Genomic DNA, 23,028 nt, shown 5'->3' with positions numbered 1-23,028 from the left:
ATTTACCACAGACAGCTGTAACAGTAGTGTGTCTGTTTGGGGGATCCCTCCTTACCTTGACAGCCACCAGCATGGTATCCTTGGTGGGGATCAGGTTGTAGCACTCAGCCAGGAAGACCTTTCCAAACGCCCCCTCTCCGAGCTCCCTCTTCAGGAGGATGTCCCTGCGCTTAATGTGCTGTACGTCTGGGGACAAACACACACAGACAGAGTGAGTCTGGGGGGGAGTGAAAAACACACATAGACAGAGTGAGTCTGGAGGGAGAGGGGACAAAGAGTGGTGGTGCTGTCTGATACAGAGTGGTGGTGCTGTCTGATATAGAGTGGTGGTGCTGTCTGACATAGAGTGGTGGTGCTGTTTGATATAGAGGGGTGGTGCTGTCTGATATAGAGTGGTGGTGTTGTCTGATATAGAGTGGTGGTGCTGTCTGGTGTAGAGTGGTGGTGCTGTCTGATTTAGAGTGGTGGGGCTGTCTGATTTAGAGTGGTGGTGCTGTCTGATATAGAGTGGTGGTGGTGTCTGATATAGAGTGGTGGTGCTGTCTGATATAGAATGGTGGTGGTGCTGTCTGATATAGAGTGGTGGTGCTGTCTGATGTAGAGTGGTGGTGCTGTCTGATAGAGTGGTGGTGCTGTCTGATAGAGTGGTGGTGCTGTCTGACAGAGTGGTGGAGTTGACTGATATAGAGTGGTGGTGCTGTCTGATATAGAGTGGTGGTGTTGTCTGATATAGAGTGGTGGTGGTGTTGTCTGATATAGAGTTGTGGTGCTGTCTGATATAGAGTTGTGGTGCTGTCTGATATAGAGTGGTGGTGCTGTCTGATATAGAGTGGTGGTGGTGCTGTCTGATATAGAGTGGTGGTGCTGTCTGATATAGAGTGGTGGTGCTGTCTGATATAGAGTGGTGCTGTCTGATATAGACTGGTGGTGTTGTCTGATGTAGAGTGGTGGTGCTGTCTGATATCGAGTGGTCGTGGTGCTGTCTGATGTAGAGTGGTGGTGCTATCTGATATCGAGTGGTGGTGGGGCTGTCTGATATAGAGTTGTGGTGCTGTCTGATATCGAGTGGTGTTGTCAGATATAGAGTGGTGGTGCTGCTGTCTGATATAGAGTTGTGGTGCTGTTTGATATAGAGTTGTGGTGCTGTCTGATATAGAGTGGTGGTGCTGTCTAATATAGAGTGGTGGTGGTGCTGTCTGATATAGAGTGGGGGTGGTGTTGTCTGATATTGAGTGGTGGTGCTGCTGTCTGATATAGAGTTGTGGTGCTGTTTGATATAGAGTTGTGGTGCTGTCTGATATAGAGTGGTGGTGCTGTCTAATATAGAGTGGTGGTGGTGCTGTCTGATATAGAGTGGGGGTGGTGTTGTCTGATATTGAGTGGTGGTGCTGCTGTCTGATATAGAGTGGTGGTGCTGTCTGATATAGAGTGGTGGTGCTGTCTGATATAGAGTGGTGGTGCTGTCTGATATAGAGTGGTGGTGCTGTCTGATATAGGGTGGTGGTGCTGTCTGATATAGAGTGGTGGTGCTGTCTGATATAGAGTGGTGCTGTCTGATATAGACTGGTGGTGTTGTCTGATGTAGAGTGGTGGTGCTGTCTGATATCGAGTGGTGGTGGTGCTGTCTGATGTAGAGTGGTGGTGCTGTCTGATATCGAGTGGTGGTGGGGCTGTCTGATATAGAGTTGTGGTGCTGTCTGATATCGAGTGGTGCTGTCTGATATAGAGTGGTGGTGCTGTCTGGTATAGAGTGGTGGTGCTGTCTGATATAGAGTGGTGGTGCTGTCTGATATAGGGTGGTGGTGCTGTCTGATATAGAGTGGTGGTGCTGTCTGATATAGTGGTGGTGCTGTCTGATATCGAGTGGTGTTGTCTGATATAGAGTGGTGGTGCTGTCTGACATAGAGTGGTGGTGCTGTCTGATATAGAGTGGTGGTGCTGTCTGATATAGAGTGGTGGTGCTGTCTGATATAGAGTGGTGGTGCTTTCTGACAGCGTGGTGGTGCTGTCTGATATAGAGTGGTGGTGCTTTCTGACAGAGTGGTGGTGCTGTCTGATATAGAGTGGTGATTATTTCTGACAGAGTGGTGGTGCTGTCTGATATAGAGTGGTGGTGTTGTCTGAAATAGAGTGGTGGTGCTGTCTGATATAGAGTGGTGTTATTTCTGATATAGAGTGGTGGTGCTGTCTGATATAGAGTGGTGGTGCTGTCTGATATAGGGTGGTGCTGTCTGATATAGAGTGGTGGTGTTGTCTGATATAGAGTGGTGGTGGTGCTGTCTGATGTAGAGTGGTGGTGTTGTCTGATATCGAGTGGTGGTGGTGCTGTCTGATATAGAGTGGTGGTGGTGCTGTCTGATATCGAGTGGTGGTGCTGTCTGACATACAGTGGTGGTGGTGTCTGATAGAGTGGTGGTTCTGTCTGGTATAGAGTGGTGGTGCTGTCTGGTATAGAGTGGTGTAGCTGTCTGATATAGTGGTGGTGCTGTCTGACAGAGTGGTGGAGTTGACTGATATATAGAGTGGTGGTGCTGTCTGATATAGAGTGGTGGTGTTGTCTGATATAGAGTGGTGGTGGTGTTGTCTGATATAGAGTTGTGGTGCTGTCTGATATAGAGTTGTGGTGCTGTCTGATATAGAGTGGTGGTGCTGTCTGATATAGAGTGGTGGTGGTGCTGTCTGATATAGAGTGGTGGTGCTGTCTGATATAGAGTGGTGGTGCTGTCTGATATAGAGTGGTGCTGTCTGATATAGACTGTTGGTGTTGTCTGATGTAGAGTGGTGGTGCTGTCTGATATCGAGTGGTGGTGCTGTCTGATAGAGTGGTGGTGCTGTCTGATAGAGTGGTGGTGCTGTCTGACAGAGTGGTGGAGTTGACTGATATAGAGTGGTGGTGCTGTCTGATATAGAGTGGTGGTGTTGTCTGATATAGAGTGGTGGTGGTGTTGTCTGATATAGAGTTGTGGTGCTGTCTGATATAGAGTTGTGGTGCTGTCTGATATAGAGTGGTGGTGCTGTCTGATATAGAGTGGTGGTGGTGCTGTCTGATATAGAGTGGTGGTGCTGTCTGATATAGAGTGGTGGTGCTGTCTGATATAGAGTGGTGCTGTCTGATATAGACTGGTGGTGTTGTCTGATGTAGAGTGGTGGTGCTGTCTGATATCGAGTGGTGGTGGTGCTGTCTGATGTAGAGTGGTGGTGCTATCTGATATCGAGTGGTGGTGGGGCTGTCTGATATAGAGTTGTGGTGCTGTCTGATATCGAGTGGTGTTGTCAGATATAGAGTGGTGGTGCTGTCTGATATAGAGTGGGGGTGGTGTTGTCTGATATTGAGTGGTGGTGCTGCTGTCTGATATAGAGTGGTGGTGCTGTCTGATATAGAGTGGTGGTGCTGTCTGATATAGAGTGGTGGTGCTGTCTGATATAGAGTGGTGGTGCTGTCTGATATAGAGTGGTGCTGTCTGATATAGACTGGTGGTGTTGTCTGATGTAGAGTGGTGGTGCTGTCTGATATCGAGTGGTGGTGGTGCTGTCTGATGTAGAGTGGTGGTGCTGTCTGATATCGAGTGGTGGTGGGGCTGTCTGATATAGAGTTGTGGTGCTGTCTGATATCGAGTGGTGCTGTCTGATATAGAGTGGTGGTGCTGTCGTGTATAGAGTGGTGGTGCTGTCTGATATAGAGTGGTGGTGCTGTCTGATATAGGGTGGTGGTGCTGTCTGATATAGAGTGGTGGTGCTATCTGATATAGTGGTGGTGCTGTCTGATATAGAGTGGTGTTGTCTGATATAGAGTGGTGGTGCTGTCTGACATAGAGTGGTGGTGCTGTCTGATATAGAGTGGTGGTGCTGTCTGATATAGAGTGGTGGTGCTGTCTGATATAGAGTGGTGGTGCTTTCTGACAGCGTGGTGGTGCTGTCTGATATAGAGTGGTGGTGCTTTCTGACAGAGTGGTGGTGCTGTCTGATATAGAGTGGTGGTGTTGTCTGAAATAGAGTGGTGGTGCTGTCTGATATAGAGTGGTGTTATTTCTGATATAGAGTGGTGGTGCTGTCTGATATAGAGTGGTGGTGCTGTCTGATATAGGGTGGTGCTGTCTGATATAGAGTGGTGGTGTTGTCTGATATAGAGTGGTGGTGGTGCTGTCTGATGTAGAGTGGTAGTGTTGTCTGATATCGAGTGGTGGTGGTGCTGTCTGATATAGAGTGGTGGTGGTGCTGTCTGATATCGAGTGGTGGTGCTGTCTGACATACAGTGGTGGTGGTGTCTGATATAGTGGTGGTGCTGTCTGGTATAGAGTGGTGGTGCTGTCTGGTATAGAGTGGTGTAGCTGTCTGATATAGTGGTGGTGCTGTCTGATATAGAGTGGTGGTGGTGTTGTCTGATATAGAGTGGTGGTGGTGTTGTCTGATATAGAGTGGTGGTGTTGTCTGATATAGTGGTGGTGCTGTCTGATATAGAGTGGTGGTGCTGTCTGATATAGAGTGGTGGTGCTCTCTAATATAGAGTGGTGGTGTTGTCTGATATATAGTGGTGGTGCTGTCTAATATAGAGTGGTGCTGTCTGATATAGAGTGGTGGTGTTGTCTTATATAGAGTGGTGGTGGTGCTGTCTGATATCGAGTGGTGGTGGGGCTGTCTGATATAGAGTTGTGCTGTCTGATATAGAGTCGTGGTGCTGTCTGATATCGAGTGGTGGTGGTGCTGTCTGATATAGAGTGGTGGTGCTGTCTGATATCGAGTGGTGCTGTCTGATATAGAGTGGTGGTGGTGCTGTCTGATATAGTGGTAGTGTTGTCTGATATAGTGGTGGTGCTGTCTGATATAGAGTGGTGGTGCTGTCTGATATAGTGGTGGTGTTGTCTGATAGAGTGGTGGTGCTGTCTGATATAGAGTGGTGCTGTCTGATATAGAGTGGTGGTGGTGCTGTCTGATATCGAGTGTTGGTGCTGTCTGATATAGAGTGGTGGTGCTGTCTGATATCGAGTGGTGCTGTCTGATATAGAGTGGTGGTGGTGCTGTCTGATATCGAGTGGTGGTGGTGCTGTCTGATATAGAGTGGTGGTGGTGCTGTCTGATATAGAGTGGTGGTGCTGTCTGATATAGAGTGGTGGTGCTGTCTGATATAGAGTGGTGCTGTCTGATATCGAGTGGTGGTGTTGTCTGATGTAGAGTGGTGGTGCTGTCTGATATTGAGTGGTGGTAGTGCTGTCTGATGTAGCGTGGTGGTGCTGTCTGATATAGAGTGGTGTTGGGGCTGTCTGATATAGAGTTGTGCTGTCTGATATAGAGTCGTGGTGCTGTCTGATATCGAGTGGTGGTGGTGCTGTCTGATATAGAGTTGTGCTGTCTGATATAGAGTCGTGGTGCTGTCTGATATAGAATGGTGGTGTTGTCTGATATAGAGTGGTGGTGGTGCTGTCTGATGTAGAGTGGTGGTGTTGTCTGATATAGAGTGGTGGTGGTGTTGTCTGATATAGAGTGGTGGTGATGTCTGATACAGAGTGGTGCTGTATGATATAGAGTGGTGGTGTTGTCTGATATAGAGTGGTGGTGGTGCTGTCTGATATAGAGTGGTGGTGCTGTCTGACATAGAGTGATGGTGTTGTCTGATATAGAGTGGTGGTGCTCTCTGGTATAGAGTGGTGGTGCTGTCTGATATAGAGTGGTGGTGCTGTCTGATAGAGTGGTGGTGCTCTCTGATATAGAGTGGTGGTGTTGTCTGATATAGAGTGGTGGTGCTGTCTGATATAGAGTGGTGGTGGTGTTGTCTGATATAGAGTGGGGGTGTTTTCTGATATAGAGTGGTGGTGGCGCTGTCTGATATAGTGGTGGTGTTGTCTGATATAGAGTGGTGGTGCTCTCTGATATAGTGGTGGTGTTGTCTGATATAGTGGTGGTGCTGTCTGATATAGAGTGGTGATGTTGTCTGATATAGAGTGGTGGTGCTGTCTGATATAGAGTGGTGCTATCTGATATAGAGTGGTGGTGTTGTCTGATATAGAGAGGTGGTGGTACTGTCTGATGTAGAGTGGTGGTGTTGTCTGATATAGAGTGGTGGTGTTGTCTGATATAGACTGGTGGTGGTGCTGTCTGATATAGAGTAGTGGTGGTGCTGTCTGATACAGAGTGGTGGTGCAGTCTGATATACAGTGGTGTTGGTGCTGTCTGATATCGAGTGGTGGTGCTGTCTGACATAGAGTGGTGGTGTTGTCTGATATAGAGTGGTGGTGCTGTCTTGTATAGAGTGGTGGTGCTATCTGATATAGAGTGGTGGTGCTGTCTGATATAGTAGTGGTGCTGTCTGACATACAGTGGTGGTGGTGTCTGATAGAGTGGTGGTGCTGTCTGGTATAGAGTGTTGGTGCTGTCTGGTATAGAGTGGTGTAGCTGTCTGATATAGTGGTGGTGCTGTCTGATATAGAGTGGTGGTGGTGTTGTCTGATATAGAGTGGTGGTGGTGTTGTCTGATATAGAGTGGTGGTGTTGTCTGATATAGTGGTGGTGCTGTCTGATATAGAGTGGTGGTGCTGTCTGATATAGAGTGGTGGTGCTCTCTGATATAGAGTGGTGGTGTTGTCTGATATATAGTGGTGGTGCTGTCTAATATAGAGTGGTGCTGTCTGATATAGAGTGGTGGTGTTGTCTTATATAGAGTGGTGGTGGTGCTGTCTGATATCGAGTGGTGGTGGGGCTGTCTGATATAGAGTTGTGCTGTCTGATATATAGTGGTGGTGCTGTCTAATATAGAGTGGTGCTGTCTGATATAGAGTGGTGGTGTTGTCTTATATAGAGTGGTGGTGGTGCTGTCTGATATAGAGTGGTGGTGCTGTCTGATATAGAGTGGTGGTGCTGTCTGATATAGAGTGGTGCTGTCTGATATCGAGTGGTGGTGTTGTCTGATGTAGAGTGGTGGTGCTGTCTGATATCGAGTGGTGGTAGTGCTGTCTGATGTAGCGTGGTGGTGCTGTCTGATATCGAGTGGTGGTGGGGCTGTCTGATATAGAGTTGTGCTGTCTGATATAGAGTCGTGGTGCTGTCTGATATCGAGTGGTGGTGGTGCTGTCTGATATAGAGTTGTGCTGTCTGATATAGAGTCGTGGTGCTGTCTGATATAGAGTGGTGCTGTCTGATATAGAGTGGTGGTGGCGCTGTCTGATATAGAGTGGTGGTGCTGTCTGATATAGAGTGGTGGTGCAGTCTGATATCGAGTGGTGCTGTCTGATATAGAGTAGTGGTGGTGCTGTCTGATATCGAGTGGTGGTGGTGCTGTCTGATATAGAGTGGTGGTGGTGCTGTCTGATATAGAGTGGTGGTGCTGTCTGATATAGAGTGGTGGTGCTGTCTGATATAGAGTGGTGCTGTCTGATATCGAGTGGTGGTGTTGTCTGATGTAGAGTGGTGGTGCTGTCTGATATCGAGTGGTGGTAGTGCTGTCTGATGTAGCGTGGTGGTGCTGTCTGATATCGAGTGGTGTTGGGGCTGTCTGATATAGAGTTGTGCTGTCTGATATAGAGTCGTGGTGCTGTCTGATATCGAGTGGTGGTGGTGCTGTCTGATATAGAGTTGTGCTGTCTGATATAGAGTCGTGGTGCTGTCTGATATAGAATGGTGGTGTTGTCTGATATAGAGTGGTGGTGGTGCTGTCTGATGTAGAGTGGTGGTGTTGTCTGATATAGAGTGGTGGTGGTGTTGTCTGATATAGAGTGGTGGTGATGTCTGATACAGAGTGGTGCTGTATGATATAGAGTGGTGGTGTTGTCTGATATAGAGTGGTGGTGGTGCTGTCTGATATAGAGTGGTGGTGCTGTCTGACATAGAGTGGTGGTGCTGTCTGACATAGAGTGGTGGTGTTGTCTGATATAGAGTGGTGGTGCTCTCTGGTATAGAGTGGTGGTGCTGTCTGATATAGAGTGGTGGTGCTGTCTGATAGAGTGGTGGTGCTCTCTGATATAGAGTGGTGGTGTTGTCTGATATAGAGTGGTGGTGCTGTCTGATATAGAGTGGTGGTGGTGTTGTCTGATATAGAGTGGTGGTGTTTTCTGATATAGAGTGGTGGTGGTGCTGTCTGATATAGAGTGGTGGTGTTGTCTGATATAGAGTGGTGGTGCTCTCTGATATAGTGGTGGTGTTGTCTGATATAGTGGTGGTGCTGTCTGATATAGAGTGGTGGTGTTGTCTGATATAGAGTGGTGGTGCTGTCTGATATAGAGTGGTGCTATCTGATATAGAGTGGTGGTGTTGTCTGATATAGAGTGGTGGTGGTACTGTCTGATGTAGAGTGGTGGTGTTGTCTGATATAGAGTGGTGGTGTTGTCTGATATAGAGTGGTGGTGGTGCTGTCTGATATAGAGTGGTGGTGCTGTCTGATACAGAGTGGTGGTGCAGTCTGATATAGAGTGGTGTTGGTGCTGTCTGATATCGAGTGGTGGTGCTGTCTGACATAGAGTGGTGGTGTTGTCTGATATAGAGTGGTGGTGCTGTCTGGTATAGAGTGGTGGTGCTATCTGATATAGAGTGGTGGTGCTGTCTGATATAGTAGTGGTGCTGTCTGACATACAGTGGTGGTGCTGTCTGGTATAGAGTGGTGTAGCTGTCTGATATAGTGGTGGTGCTGTCTGATATAGAGTGGTGGTGGTGTTGTCTGATATAGAGTGGTGGTGGTGTTGTCTGATATAGAGTGGTGGTGGTGTTGTCTGATATAGAGTGGTGGTGTTGTCTGATATAGTGGTGGTGCTGTCTGATATAGAGTGGTGGTGCTGTCTGATATAGAGTGGTGGTGCTCTCTGATATAGAGTGGTGGTGTTGTCTGATATATAGTGGTGGTGCTGTCTAATATAGAGTGGTGCTGTCTGATATAGAGTGGTGGTGTTGTCTTATATAGAGTGTTGGTGGTGCTGTCTGATATCGAGTGGTGGTGGGGCTGTCTGATATAGAGTTGTGCTGTCTGATATAGAGTCGTGGTGCTGTCTGATATCGAGTGGTGGTGGTGCTGTCTGATATAGAGTGGTGGTGTTGTCTGATATAGAGTGGTGGTGGTGCTGTCTGATATAGTGGTAGTGTTGTCTGATATAGTGGTGGTGCTGTCTGATATAGAGTGGTGGTGCTGTCTGATATAGTGGTGGTGTTGTCTGATAGAGTGGTGGTGCTGTCTGATATCGAGTGGTGGTGGTGCTGTCTGATATAGAGTGGTGGTGGATAGAGTGGTGGTGCTGTCTGATATAGAGTGGTGGTGCTGTCTGATATAGAGTGGTGCTGTCTGATATCGAGTGGTGGTGTTGTCTGATGTAGAGTGGTGGTGCTGTCTGATATCGAGTGGTGGTAGTGCTGTCTGATGTAGCGTGGTGGTGCTGTCTGATATCGAGTGGTGGTGGGGCTGTCTGATATAGAGTTGTGCTGTCTGATATAGAGTCGTGGTGCTGTCTGATATCGAGTGGTGGTGGTGCTGTCTGATATAGAGTTGTGCTGTCTGATATAGAGTCGTGGTGCTGTCTGATATAGAGTGGGGCTGTCTGATATAGAATGGTGGTGTTGTCTGATATAGAGTGGTGGTGGTGCTGTCTGATGTAGAGTGGTGGTGTTGTCTGATATAGAGTGGTGGTGGTGTTGTCTGATATAGAGTGGTGGTGATGTCTGATACAGAGTGGTGCTGTATGATATAGAGTGGTGGTGTTGTCTGATATAGAGTGGTGGTGGTGCTGTCTGATATAGAGTGGTGGTGTTGTCTGATATAGAGTGGTGGTGTTCTCTGGTATAGAGTGGTGGTGCTGTCTGATATAGAGTGGTGGTGCTGTCTGATAGAGTAGCGGTGCTCTCTGATATAGAGTGGTGGTGTTGTCTGATATAGAGTGGTGGTGCTGTCTGATATAGAGTGGTGGTGGTGTTGTCTGATATAGAGTGGTGGTGTTTTCTGATATAGAGTGGTGGTGGTGCTGTCTGATATAGTGGTGGTGTTGTCTGATATAGAGTGGTGGTGCTCTCTGATATAGTGGTGGTGTTGTCTGATATAGTGGTGGTGCTGTCTGATATAGAGTGGTGGTGTTGTCTGATATAGAGTGGTGGTGCTGTCTGATATAGAGTGGTGCTATCTGATATAGAGTGGTGGTGTTGTCTGATATAGAGTGGTGGTGGTACTGTCTGATGTAGAGTGGTGGTGTTGTCTGATATAGAGTGGTGGTGTTGTCTGATATAGAGTGGTGGTGGTGCTGTCTGATATAGAGTGGTGGTGCTGTCTGATACAGAGTGGTGGTGCAGTCTGATATAGAGTGGTGTTGGTGCTGTCTGATATCGAGTGGTGGTGCTGTCTGACATAGAGTGGTGGTGTTGTCTGATATAGTAGTGGTGCTGTCTGACATAGAGTTGTGGTGTTGTCTGATAGAGTGGTGGTGCTGTCTGATATAGAGTGGTGGTGGTGTTGTCTGATATAGAGTGGTGGTCGTGTTGTCTGATATAGAGTGGTGGTGTTGTCTGATATAGTGGTGGTGTTGTCTGATATAGTGGTGGTGGTGGTGCTGTCTGATGTAGAGTGGTGGTGTTGTCTGATATAGAGTGGTGGTGGTGTTGTCTGATATAGAGTGGTGGTGATGTCTGATACAGAGTGGTGCTGTATGATATAGAGTGGTGGTGTTGTCTGATATAGAGTGGTGGTGGTGCTGTCTGATGTAGAGTGGTGGTGTTGTCTGATATAGAGTGGTGGTGGTGTTGTCTGATATAGAGTGGTGGTGATGTCTGATACAGAGTGGTGCTGTATGATATAGAGTGGTGGTGTTGTCTGATATAGAGTGGTGGTGGTGCTGTCTGATATAGAGTGGTGGTGCTGTCTGACATAGAGTGGTGGTGTTGTCTGATATAGAGTGGTGGTGCTCTCTGGTAAAGAGTGGTGGTGCTGTCTGATATAGAGTGGTGGTGCTGTCTGATATAGAGTGGTGCTGTCTGATATCGAGTTGTGGTGTTGTCTGATGTAGAGTGGTGGTGCTGTCTGATATCGAGTGGTGGTAGTGCTGTCTGATGTAGAGTGGTGGTGCTGTCTGATATCGAGTGGTGGTGGTGCTGTCTGATATAGAGTTGTGCTGTCTGATATAGAGTCGTGGTGCTGTCTGATATAGAGTGGTGGTGGTGCTGTCTGATGTAGAGTGGTGGTGTTGTCTGATATAGAGTGGTGGTGGTGCTGTCTGATATGGAGTGGTGGTGCTGTCTGACATATAGTGGTTGTGTTGTCTGATATAGAGTGGTGGTGCTCTCTGGTATAGAGTGGTGGTGCTGTCTGATATAGAGTGGTGGTGCTGTCTGATATAGTGGTGGTGCTCTCTGATATAGAGTGGTGGTGTTGTCTGATATAGAGTGGTGGTGCTGTATGATATAGAGTGGTGGTGGTGTTGTCTGATATGGAGTGGTGGTGTTTTCTGATATAGACTGGTGGTGGTGCTGTCTGATATAGTGGTGGTGTTGTCTGATATAAAGTGGTGGTGCTGTCTGATATAGAGTGGTGGTGCTCTCTGATATAGTGGTGGTGTTGTCTGATATAGTGGTGGTGCTGTCTGATATAGAGTGGTGGTGTTGTCTGATATAGAGTGGTGGTGCTGTCTAATATAGAGTGGTGCTATCTGATATAGAGTGGTGGTGTTGTCTGATATAGAGTGGTGGTGGTGCTGTCTGATGTAGAGTGGTGGTGTTGTCTGATATAGAGTGGTGGTGTTGTCTGATATAGAGTGGTGGTGGTGCTGTCAGATATAGAGTGGTGGTGCTGTCTGATACAGAGTGGTGGTGCAGTCTGATATAGAGTGGTGGTGGTGCTGTCTGATATCGAGTGGTGGTGCTGTCTGATATAGAGTGGTGGTGGTGTTGTCTGATATAGAGTGGTGGTCGTGTTGTCTGATATAGAGTGGTGGTGTTGTCTGATATAGTGGTGGTGTTGTCTGATATAGTGGTGGTGGTGGTGCTGTCTGATATAGAGTTGTGGTGGTGTTGTCTGATATAGAGTGGTGGTGATGTCTGGTACAGAGTGGTGCTGTATGATATAGAGTGGTGGTGTTGTCTGATGTAGAGTGGTGGTGGTGCTGTCTGATATAGAGTGGTGGTGCTGTCTGACATAGAGTGGTGGTGTTGTCTGATATAGAGTGGTGGTGCTCTCTGGTATAGAGTGGTGGTGCTGTCTGATATAGAGTGGTGGTGCTGTCTGATATAGTGGTGGTGCTCTCTTATATAGAGTGGTGGTGTTGTCTGATATAGAGTGGTGGTGCTGTCTGATATAGAGTGGTGCTGTCTGATATCGAGTGGTGGTGTTGTCTGATGTAGAGTGGTGGTGCTGTCTGATATCGAGTGGTGGTAGTGCTGTCTGATGTAGAGTGGTGGTGCTGTCTGATATCGAGTGGTGGTGCTGTCTGATATAGTGGTGGTGCTCTCTGATATAGAGTGGTGGTGTTGTCTGATATAGAGTGGTGGTGCTGTCTGATATAGAGTGGTGGTGGTGTTGTCTGATATAGAGTGGTGGTGTTTTCTGATATAGACTGGTGGTGGTGCTGTCTGATATAGTGGTGGTGTTGTCTGATATAAAGTGGTGGTGCTGTCTGATATAGAGTGGTGGTGCTCTCTGATATAGTGGTGGTGTTGTCTGATATAGTGGTGGTGCTGTCTGATATAGAGTGGTGGTGTTGTCTGATATAGAGTGGTGGTGCTGTCTGATATAGAGTGGTGCTATCTGATATAGAGTGGTGGTGTTGTCTGATATAGAGTGGTGGTGGTGCTGTCTGATGTAGAGTGGTGGTGTTGTCTGATATAGAGTGGTGGTGTTGTCTGATATAGAGTGGTGGTGGTGCTGTCAGATATAGAGTGGTGGTGCTGTCTGATACAGAGTGGTGGTGCAGTCTGATATAGAGTGGTGGTGGTGCTGTCTGATATCGAGTGGTGGTGCTGTCTGATATAGAGTGGTGGTGGTGTTGTCTGATATAGAGTGGTGGTCGTGTTGTCTGATATAGAGTGGTGGTGTTGTCTGATATAGTGGTGGTGTTGTCTGATATAGCGGTGGTGGTGGTGCTGTCTGATATAGAGTTGTGGTGGTGTTGTCTGATATAGAGTGGTGGTGATGTCTGGTACAGAGTGGTGCTGTATGATATAGAGTGGTGGTGTTGTCTGATGTAGAGTGGTGGTGGTGCTGTCTGATATAGAGTGGTGGTGCTGTCTGACATAGAGTGGTGGTGTTGTCTGATATAGAGTGGTGGTGCTCTCTGGTATACAGTGGTGGTGCTGTCTGATATAGAGTGGTGGTGCTGTCTGATATAGTGGTGGTGCTCTCTTATATAGAGTGGTGGTGTTGTCTGATATAGAGTGGTGGTGCTGTCTGATATAGAGTGGTGCTGTCTGATATCGAGTGGTGGTGTTGTCTGATGTAGAGTGGTGGTGCTGTCTGATATCGAGTGGTGGTAGTGCTGTCTGATGTAGAGTGGTGGTGCTGTCTGATATCGAGTGGTGTTGGGGCTTTCTGATATAGAGTTGTGCTGTCTGATCTAGAGTCGTGGTGCTGTCTGATATCGAGTGGTGGTGGTGCTGTCTGATATAGAGTTGTGCTGTCTGATATAGAGTCGTGGTGCTGTCTGATATAGAGTGGGGCTGTCTGATATAGAATGGTGGTGTTGTCTGATATAGAGTGGTGGTGCTGTCTGATATAGAGTGGTGGTGCTGTCTGATATAGAGTGGTGGTGCTGTCTGATATAGTGGTGGTGCTCTCTGATATAGAGTGGTGGTGTTGTCTGATATAGAGTGGTGGTGCTGTCTGATATACAGTGGTGGTGGTGTTGTCTGATATAGAGTGGTGGTGTTTTCTGATATAGAGTGGTGGTGGTGCTGTCTGATATAGTGGTGGTGTTGTCTGATATAGAGTGGTGGTGCTGTCTGATATAGAGTGGTGGTGCTCTCTGATATAGTGGTGGTGTTGTCTGATATAGTGGTGGTGCTGTCTGATATAGAGTGGTGGTGTTGTCTGATATAGAGTGGTGGTGCTGTCTGATATAGAGTGGTGCTATCTGATATAGAGTGGTGGTGTTGTCTTTTATAGAGTGGTGGTGGTGCTGTCCGATGTAGAGTGGTGGTGTTTTCTGATATAGAGTGGTGGTGTTGTCTGATATAGAGTGGTGGTGGTGCTGTCTGATATAGAGTGGTGGTGCTGTCTGATATAGTGGTGGTGCTCTCTGATATAGAGTGGTGGTGTTGTCTGATATAGAGTGGTGGTGCTGTCTGATATAGAGTGGTGGTGGTGTTGTCTGATATAGAGTGGTGCTGTCTGATATAGAGTGGTGGTGCTGTCTGACATAGAGTGGTGGTGTTGTCTGATATAGAGTGGTGGTGCTCTCTGGTATAGAGTGGTGGTGCTGTCTGATATAGAGTGGTGGTGCTGTCTGATAGAGTAGTGGTGCTGTCTGATATAGTGGTGGTGTTGTCTGATATAGAGTGGTGGTGCTCTCTGATATAGTGGTGGTGTTGTCTGATATAGTGGTGGTGCTGTCTGATATAGAGTGGTGGTGTTGTCTGATATAGAGTGGTGGTGCTGTCTGATATAGAGTGGTGCTATCTGATATAGAGTGGTGGTGTTGTCTGATATAGAGTGGTGGTGGTACTGTCTGATGTAGAGTGGTGGTGTTGTCTGATATAGAGTGGTGGTGTTGTCTGATATAGAGTGGTGGTGGTGCTGTCTGATATAGAGTGGTGGTGCTGTCTGATACAGAGTGGTGGTGCAGTCTGATATAGAGTGGTGTTGGTGCTGTCTGATATCGAGTGGTGGTGCTGTCTGACATAGAGTGGTGGTGTTGTCTGATATAGAGTGGTGGTGCTGTCTGGTATAGAGTGGTGGTGCTATCTGATATAGAGTGGTGGTGCTGTCTGATATAGTAGTGGTGCTGTCTGACATAGAGTTGTGGTGTTGCCTGATAGAGTGGTGGTGCTGTCTGATATAGAGTGGTGGTGGTGTTGTCTGATATAGAGTGGTGGTCGTGTTGTCTGATATAGAGTGGTGGTGTTGTCTGATATAGTGGTGGTGTTGTCTGATATAGTGGTAGTGGTGGTGCTGTCTGATGTAGAGTGGTGGTGTTGTCTGATATAGAGTGGTGGTGGTGTTGTCTGATACAGAGTGGTGCTGTATGATATAGAGTGGTGGTGTTGTCTGATATAGAGTGGTGGTGGTGCTGTCTGATATAGAGTGGTGGTGCTGTCTGACATAGAGTGGTGGTGTTGTCTGATATAGAGTGGTGGTGGTGCTGTCTGATGTAGAGTGGTGGTGTTGTCTGATATAGAGTGGTGGTGTTGTCTGATATAGAGTGGTGGTGGTGCTGTCAGATATAGAGTGGTGGTGCTGTCTGATACAGAGTGGTGGTGCAGTCTGATATAGAGTGGTGGTGGTGCTGTCTGATATCGAGTGGTGGTGCTGTCTGATATAGAGTGGTGGTGGTGTTGTCTGATATAGAGTGGTGGTCGTGTTGTCTGATATAGAGTGGTGGTGTTGTCTGATATAGTGGTGGTGTTGTCTGATATAGTGGTGGTGGTGGTGCTGTCTGATATAGAGTTGTGGTGGTGTTGTCTGATATAGAGTGGTGGTGATGTCTGGTACAGAGTGGTGCTGTATGATATAGAGTGGTGGTGTTGTCTGATGTAGAGTGGTGGTGGTGCTGTCTGATATAGAGTGGTGGTGCTGTCTGACATAGAGTGGTGGTGTTGTCTGATATAGAGTGGTGGTGCTCTCTGGTATAGAGTGGTGGTGCTGTCTGATATAGAGTGGTGGTGCTGTCTGATATAGTGGTGGTGCTCTCTTATATAGAGTGGTGGTGTTGTCTGATATAGAGTGGTGGTGCTGTCTGATATAGAGTGGTGCTGTCTGATATCGAGTGGTGGTGTTGTCTGATGTAGAGTGGTGGTGCTGTCTGATATCGAGTGGTGGTAGTGCTGTCTGATGTAGAGTGGTGGTGCTGTCTGATATCGAGTGGTGGTGCTGTCTGATATAGTGGTGGTGCTCTCTGATATAGAGTGGTGGTGTTGTCTGATATAGAGTGGTGGTGCTGTCTGATATAGAGTGGTGGTGGTGTTGTCTGATATAGAGTGGTGGTGTTTTCTGATATAGACTGGTGGTGGTGCTGTCTGATATAGTGGTGGTGTTGTCTGATATAAAGTGGTGGTGCTGTCTGATATAGAGTGGTGGTGCTCTCTGATATAGTGGTGGTGTTGTCTGATATAGTGGTGGTGCTGTCTGATATAGAGTGGTGGTGTTGTCTGATATAGAGTGGTGGTGCTGTCTGATATAGAGTGGTGCTATCTGATATAGAGTGGTGGTGTTGTCTGATATAGAGTGGTGGTGGTGCTGTCTGATGTAGAGTGGTGGTGTTGTCTGATATAGAGTGGTGGTGTTGTCTGATATAGAGTGGTGGTGGTGCTGTCAGATATAGAGTGGTGGTGCTGTCTGATACAGAGTGGTGGTGCAGTCTGATATAGAGTGGTGGTGGTGCTGTCTGATATCGAGTGGTGGTGCTGTCTGATATAGAGTGGTGGTGGTGTTGTCTGATATAGAGTGGTGGTCGTGTTGTCTGATATAGAGTGGTGGTGTTGTCTGATATAGTGGTGGTGTTGTCTGATATAGCGGTGGTGGTGGTGCTGTCTGATATAGAGTTGTGGTGGTGTTGTCTGATATAGAGTGGTGGTGATGTCTGGTACAGAGTGGTGCTGTATGATATAGAGTGGTGGTGTTGTCTGATGTAGAGTGGTGGTGGTGCTGTCTGATATAGAGTGGTGGTGCTGTCTGACATAGAGTGGTGGTGTTGTCTGATATAGAGTGGTGGTGCTCTCTGGTATACAGTGGTGGTGCTGTCTGATATAGAGTGGTGGTGCTGTCTGATATAGTGGTGGTGCTCTCTTATATAGAGTGGTGGTGTTGTCTGATATAGAGTGGTGGTGCTGTCTGATATAGAGTGGTGCTGTCTGATATCGAGTGGTGGTGTTGTCTGATGTAGAGTGGTGGTGCTGTCTGATATCGAGTGGTGGTAGTGCTGTCTGATGTAGAGTGGTGGTGCTGTCTGATATCGAGTGGTGTTGGGGCTTTCTGATATAGAGTTGTGCTGTCTGATCTAGAGTCGTGGTGCTGTCTGATATCGAGTGGTGGTGGTGCTGTCTGATATAGAGTTGTGCTGTCTGATATAGAGTCGTGGTGCTGTCTGATATAGAGTGGGGCTGTCTGATATAGAATGGTGGTGTTGTCTGATATAGAGTGGTGGTGCTGTCTGATATAGAGTGGTGGTGCTGTCTGATATAGAGTGGTGGTGCTGTCTGATATAGTGGTGGTGCTCTCTGATATAGAGTGGTGGTGTTGTCTGATATAGAGTGGTGGTGCTGTCTGATATACAGTGGTGGTGGTGTTGTCTGATATAGAGTGGTGGTGTTTTCTGATATAGAGTGGTGGTGGTGCTGTCTGATATAGTGGTGGTGTTGTCTGATATAGAGTGGTGGTGCTGTCTGATATAGAGTGGTGGTGCTCTCTGATATAGTGGTGGTGTTGTCTGATATAGTGGTGGTGCTGTCTGATATAGAGTGGTGGTGTTGTCTGATATAGAGTGGTGGTGCTGTCTGATATAGAGTGGTGCTATCTGATATAGAGTGGTGGTGTTGTCTTTTATAGAGTGGTGGTGGTGCTGTCCGATGTAGAGTGGTGGTGTTTTCTGATATAGAGTGGTGGTGTTGTCTGATATAGAGTGGTGGTGGTGCTGTCTGATATAGAGTGGTGGTGCTGTCTGATATAGTGGTGGTGCTCTCTGATATAGAGTGGTGGTGTTGTCTGATATAGAGTGGTGGTGCTGTCTGATATAGAGTGGTGGTGGTGTTGTCTGATATAGAGTGGTGCTGTCTGATATAGAGTGGTGGTGCTGTCTGACATAGAGTGGTGGTGTTGTCTGATATAGAGTGGTGGTGCTCTCTGGTATAGAGTGGTGGTGCTGTCTGATATAGAGTGGTGGTGCTGTCTGATAGAGTAGTGGTGCTGTCTGATATAGTGGTGGTGTTGTCTGATATAGAGTGGTGGTGCTCTCTGATATAGTGGTGGTGTTGTCTGATATAGTGGTGGTGCTGTCTGATATAGAGTGGTGGTGTTGTCTGATATAGAGTGGTGGTGCTGTCTGATATAGAGTGGTGCTATCTGATATAGAGTGGTGGTGTTGTCTGATATAGAGTGGTGGTGGTACTGTCTGATGTAGAGTGGTGGTGTTGTCTGATATAGAGTGGTGGTGTTGTCTGATATAGAGTGGTGGTGGTGCTGTCTGATATAGAGTGGTGGTGCTGTCTGATACAGAGTGGTGGTGCAGTCTGATATAGAGTGGTGTTGGTGCTGTCTGATATCGAGTGGTGGTGCTGTCTGACATAGAGTGGTGGTGTTGTCTGATATAGAGTGGTGGTGCTGTCTGGTATAGAGTGGTGGTGCTATCTGATATAGAGTGGTGGTGCTGTCTGATATAGTAGTGGTGCTGTCTGACATAGAGTTGTGGTGTTGCCTGATAGAGTGGTGGTGCTGTCTGATATAGAGTGGTGGTGGTGTTGTCTGATATAGAGTGGTGGTCGTGTTGTCTGATATAGAGTGGTGGTGTTGTCTGATATAGTGGTGGTGTTGTCTGATATAGTGGTAGTGGTGGTGCTGTCTGATGTAGAGTGGTGGTGTTGTCTGATATAGAGTGGTGGTGGTGTTGTCTGATACAGAGTGGTGCTGTATGATATAGAGTGGTGGTGTTGTCTGATATAGAGTGGTGGTGGTGCTGTCTGATATAGAGTGGTGGTGCTGTCTGACATAGAGTGGTGGTGTTGTCTGATATAGAGTGGTGGTGCTCTCTGGTAAAGAGTGGTGGTGCTGTCTGATATAGAGTGGTGGTGCTGTCTGATCTAGTGGTGGTGCTCTCTGATATAGAGTGGTGGTGTTGTCTGGTGCTGTCTGATATAGAGTGGGGCTGTCTGATATAGAATGGTGGTGTTGTCTGATATAGAGTGGTGGTGGTGCTGTCTGATGTAGAGTGGTGGTGTTGTCTGATATAGAGTGGTGGTGGTGCTGTCTGACATAGAGTGGTGGTGCTGTCTGACATAGAGTGGTGGTGTTGTCTGATATAGAGTGGTGGTGCTCTCTGGTAAAGAGTGGTGGTGCTGTCTGATATAGAGTGGTGGTGCTGTCTGATCTAGTGGTGGTGCTCTCTGATATAGAGTGGTGGTGTTGTCTGATATAGAGTGGTGGTGTTGTCTGATGTAGAGTGGTGGTGTTGTCTGATATAGAGTGGTGGTGGTGTTGTCTGATACAGAGTGGTGCTGTATGATATAGAGTGGTGGTGTTGTCTGATATAGAGTGGTGGTGGTGCTGTCTGATATAGAGTGGTGGTGCTGTCTGACATAGAGTGGTGGTGTTGTCTGATATAGAGTGGTGGTGCTCTCTGGTAAAGAGTGGAGGTGCTGTCTGATATAGAGTGGTGGTGCTGTCTGATACAGAGTGGTGGTGCAGTCTGATATAGAGTGGTGTTGGTGCTGTCTGATATCGAGTGGTGGTGCTGCCTGACATAGAGTGGTGGTGTTGTCTGATATAGAGTGGTGGTGCTGTCTGGTATAGAGTGGTGGTGCTATCTGATATAGAGTGGTGGTGCTGTCTGATATGGTAGTGGTGCTGTCTGACATAGAGTTGTGGTGTTGTCTGATAGAGTGGTGGTGCTGTCTGATATAGAGTGGTGGTGGTGTTGTCTGATATAGAGTGGTGGTCGTGTTGTCTGATATAGAGTGGTGGTGTTGTCTGATATAGTGGTGGTGTTGTCTGATATAGTGGTAGTGGTGGTGCTGTCTGATGTAGAGTGGTGGTGTTGTCTGATATAGAGTGGTGGTGGTGTTGTCTGATACAGAGTGGTGCTGTATGATATAGAGTGGTGGTGTTGTCTGATATAGAGTGGTGGTGGTGCTGTCTGATATAGAGTGGTGGTGCTGTCTGACATAGAGTGGTGGTGTTGTCTGATATAGAGTGGTGGTGCTCACTGGTAAAGAGTGGTGGTGCTGTCTGATATAGAGTGGTGGTGCTGTCTGATCTAGTGGTGGTGCTCTCTGATATAGAGTGGTGGTGTTGTCTGATATAGAGTGGTGGTGCTGTCTGATATAGAGTGGTGCTGTCTGATATCGAGTTGTGGTGTTGTCTGATGTAGAGTGGTGGTGCTGTCTGATATCGAGTGGTGGTAGTGCTGTCTGATGTAGAGTGGTGGTGCTGTCTGATATCGAGTGGTGGTGGTGCTGTCTGATATAGAGTTGTGCTGTCTGATATAGAGTCGTGGTGCTGTCTGATATAGAGTGGGGCTGTCTGATATAGAATGGTGGTGTTGTCTGATATAGAGTGGTGGTGGTGCTGTCTGATGTAGAGTGGTGGTGTTGTCTGATATAGAGTGGTGGTGGTGCTGTCTGATATGGAGTGGTGGTGCTGTCTGACATAGAGTGGTGGTGTTGTCTGATATAGAGTGCTGGTGCTCTCTGGTATAGAGTGGTGGTGCTGTCTGATATAGAGTGGTGGTGCTGTCTGATATAGTGGTGGTGCTCTCTGATATAGAGTGGTGGTGTTGTCTGATATAGAGTGGTGGTGCTGTCTGATATAGAGTGGTGGTGGTGTTGTCTGATATAGAGTGGTGGTGTTTTCTGATATAGACTGGTGGTGGTGCTGTCTGATATAGTGGTGGTGTTGTCTGATATAAAGTGGTGGTGCTGTCTGATATAGAGTGGTGGTGCTCTCTGATATAGTGGTGGTGTTGTCTGATATAGTGGTGGTGCTGTCTGATATAGAGTGGTGGTGTTGTCTGATATAGAGTGGTGGTGCTGTCTGAAATAGAGTGGTGCTATCTGATATAGAGTGGTGGTGTTGTCTGATATAGAGTGGTGGTGGTGCTGTCTGATGTAGAGTGGTGGTGTTGTCTGATATAGAGTGGTGGTGTTGTCTGATATAGAGTGGTGGTGGTGCTGTCTGATATAGAGTGGTGGTGTTGTCTGATATAGAGTGGTGGTGCTGTCTGATATAGAGTGGTGCTGTCTGATATCGAGTTGTGGTGTTGTCTGATGTAGAATGGTGGTGCTGTCTGATATCGAGTGGTGGTAGTGCTGTCTGATGTAGAGTGGTGGTGTTGTCTGATATAGAGTGGTGGTGGTGCTGTCTGATATGGAGTGGTGGTGCTGTCTGACATAGAGTGGTGGTGTTGTCTGATATAGAGTGCTGGTGCTCTCTGGTATAGAGTGGTGGTGCTGTCTGATATAGAGTGGTGGTGCTGTCTGATATAGTGGTGGTGCTCTCTGATATAGAGTGGTGGTGTTGTCTGATATAGAGTGGTGGTGGTGCTGTCTGATATAGAGTGGTGGTGCTGTCTGATACAGAGTGGTGGTGCAGTCTGATAAAGAGTGGTGGTGGTGCTGTCTGATATTGAGTGGTGGTGCTGTCTGATATAGAGTGGTGGTGGTGTTGTCTGATATAGAGTGGTGGTCGTGTTGTCTGATATAGAGTGGTGGTGTTGTCTGATATAGTGGTGGTGTTGTCTGATATAGTGGTGGTGGGGTTGCTGTCTGATGTAGAGTGGTGGTGTTGTCTGATATAGAGTGGTGGTGGTGTTGTCTGATATAGAGTGGTGGTGATGTCTGGTACAGAGTGGTGCTGTATGATATAGAGTGGTGGTGTTGTCTGATGTAGAGTGGTGGTGGTGCTGTCTGATATAGAGTGGTGGTGCTGTCTGACATAGAGTGGTGGTGTTGTCTGATATAGAGTGGTGGTGCTCTCTGGTATAGAGTGGTGGTGCTGTCTGATATAGAGTGGTGGTGCTGTCTGATATAGTGGTGGTGCTCTCTGATATAGAGTGGTGGTGTTGTCTGATATAGAGTGGTGGTGCTGTCTGATATAGAGTGGTGCTGTCTGATATCGAGTGGTGGTGTTGTCTGATGTAGAGTGGTGGTGCTGTCTGATATCGAGTGGTGGTAGTGCTGTCTGATGTAGAGTGGTGGTGCTGTCTGATATCGAGTGGTGGTGGGGCTGTCTGATATAGAGTTGTGCTGTCTGATCTAGAGTCGTGGTGCTGTCTGATATCGAGTGGTGGTGGTGCTGTCTGATATAGAGTTGTGCTGTCTGATATAGAGTCGTGGTGCTGTCTGATATAGAGTGGGGCTGTCTGATATAGAGTGGTGGTGGTGCTGTCTGATGTAGAGTGGTGGTGTTGTCTGATATAGAGTGGTGGTGGTGCTGTCTGACATAGAGTGGTGGTGGTGCTGTCTGATGTAGAGTGGTGGTGTTGTCTGATATAGAGTGGTGGTGGTGCTGTCTGACATAGAGTGGTGGTGCTGTCTGACATAGAGTGGTGGTGTTGTCTGATATAGAGTGGTGGTGCTCTCTGGTATAGAGTGGTGGTGCTGTCTGACATAGAGTGGTGGTGCTGTCTGATATAGTGGTGGTGCTCTCTGATATAGAGTGGTGGTGTTGTCTGATATAGAGTGGTGGTGCTGTCTGATATAGAGTGGTGGTGGTGTTGTCTGATATAGAGTGGTGGTGTTTTCTGATATAGAGTGGTGGTGGTGCTGTCTGATATAGTGGTGATGTTGTCTGATATAGAGTGGTGGTGCTGTCTGATATAGAGTGGTGGTGGTGTTGTCTGATATAGAGTGGTGGTGTTTTCTGATATAGACTGGTGGTGGTGCTGTCTGATATAGTGGTGGTGTTGTCTGATATAAAGTGGTGGTGCTGTCTGATATAGAGTGGTGGTGCTCTCTGATATAATGGTGGTGTTGTCTGATATAGTGGTGGTGCTGTCTGATATAGAGTGGTGGTGTTGTCTGATATAGAGTGGTGGTGCTGTCTGATATAGAGTGGTGCTATCTGATATAGAGTGGTGGTGTTGTCTGATATAGAGTGGTGGTGGTGCTGTCTGATGTAGAGTGGTGGTGTTGTCTGATATAGAGTGGTGGTGTTGTCTGATATAGAGTGGTGGTGGTGCTGTCTGATATAGAGTGGTGGTGCTGTCTGATACAGAGTGGTGG

General features: G+C 47.5%; 1 protein-coding gene across 1 annotated transcript in view; it reads right to left on the bottom strand.

Annotated features, from left to right (window-relative positions):
- The window catches only part of ntrk3b (neurotrophic tyrosine kinase, receptor, type 3b), a 180,974-nt gene that overhangs the window by 23,417 nt on the left and 134,529 nt on the right, over positions 1-23,028 (bottom strand). Inside the window, exon 13 of the mRNA XM_090222041.1 lies at positions 56-186. Coding sequence (XP_090078167.1) covers positions 56-186 — 131 coding nt within the window. The remainder of the gene's footprint in view (positions 1-55; positions 187-23,028) is intronic.

This window comes from Oncorhynchus mykiss, chromosome 26 (assembly GCF_057628025.1).
Source record: "Oncorhynchus mykiss isolate SJ-2025 chromosome 26, ASM5762802v1, whole genome shotgun sequence".
NCBI lineage: Eukaryota > Metazoa > Chordata > Actinopteri > Salmoniformes > Salmonidae > Oncorhynchus > Oncorhynchus mykiss.
Note: the sequence above shows the minus strand (reverse complement) of the source record. Positions and strands in the feature narration are given on the sequence as shown.